Below are 969 nucleotides of genomic sequence, written 5' to 3' on the forward strand. Positions count from 1 at the left end.
GAAGCAATCCACCCTTACATAGCAACCCTCAGCATGCGCACGTACATTGGTAATTGGTCATATATTTTAATTGTTATCACTTCTATTTTTTGAGAGAGAAAAGTAGTCAATTGTTGAATAGATCCCATTAAGGGAGCAGCAAGTATAATTTAACATTCCCTATAGAGATTACCACTTGTGCTAAGGTATTAGCAACCACCTGAACACAAAACAAAACCCAAACAACCTAAATGTGACATTTGATTTGTCAACCTTTTTCCAGACCTTATGTCTCAGATTCTGAACCCAAACGCAGACCAGGACAAGGTAGGTGGTGGTAAAAAAGGTCAGTATTTATTGATGACCAAAATATATTTGAAAAGGTAATGCCAGGCGTGTAGACAGGTGAGTCCGGGTGATGGAATGCTGATAGAGATGACGAATGTGTTGGGAGGTGAGTACTGGTGAACAGGAGTCTTGATGGAACGACGAAGTTGATGGTTCTGGTTACCAGACCGGGGGGGAAGGGAATTCCAGGGTGAAGGTACTGAAGAAAGAGGAACAGGAAACAGTTAAGCAAACAAGCATAAACGAACGAAGCAAACAGTGACTGACTAGCATTTTATTACCATTTTAACATTTTTTTACTAACATTTTATACTATGTATATTGTATTATGTGTTATATGGACCTGTGTCTGCAATAAAGTTTATATTTTTTATTTTTAGCAAACAATTTAAGCTGCATAACATACTAGTGTGGCTAACGATCCGGCAGGGCCTGGATGATGGTGGTAGTGATGAAGATCAGGAACAGGTGTGTAAATGGCTGACGAGGATCCGGTTGAGAGGAGGTTCTGGTGATCCTGGAATTTTCCGTCTTCCACTCGTTTCCCAGCAACTGGAATGGGGTACAGTCAGGAACGTAAAACAAAAACAAGCGCCGGTCGTGGAGCTCCGCGGGCTGCCGATATCTCTGTGCCCGAGTAGC

At 41.9% G+C, this 969-nt stretch overlaps 1 protein-coding gene across 1 annotated transcript in view; it reads right to left on the bottom strand.

The window, feature by feature from the left end:
- Positions 1 to 265: 265 nt before the first annotated feature.
- The window catches only part of LOC120567705, a 1,173-nt gene continuing 469 nt past the window's right edge, over positions 266 to 969 (bottom strand). Inside the window, exons 2-3 of the mRNA XM_039814675.1 lie at positions 734 to 879; positions 266 to 526 (exon numbers count right to left, since the gene is read on the bottom strand). Coding sequence (XP_039670609.1) covers positions 266 to 526; positions 734 to 879 — 407 coding nt within the window. The remainder of the gene's footprint in view (positions 527 to 733; positions 880 to 969) is intronic.

Source organism: Perca fluviatilis, chromosome 11 (genome assembly GCF_010015445.1).
Source record: "Perca fluviatilis chromosome 11, GENO_Pfluv_1.0, whole genome shotgun sequence".
Taxonomy (NCBI): Eukaryota; Metazoa; Chordata; class Actinopteri; order Perciformes; family Percidae; genus Perca; species Perca fluviatilis.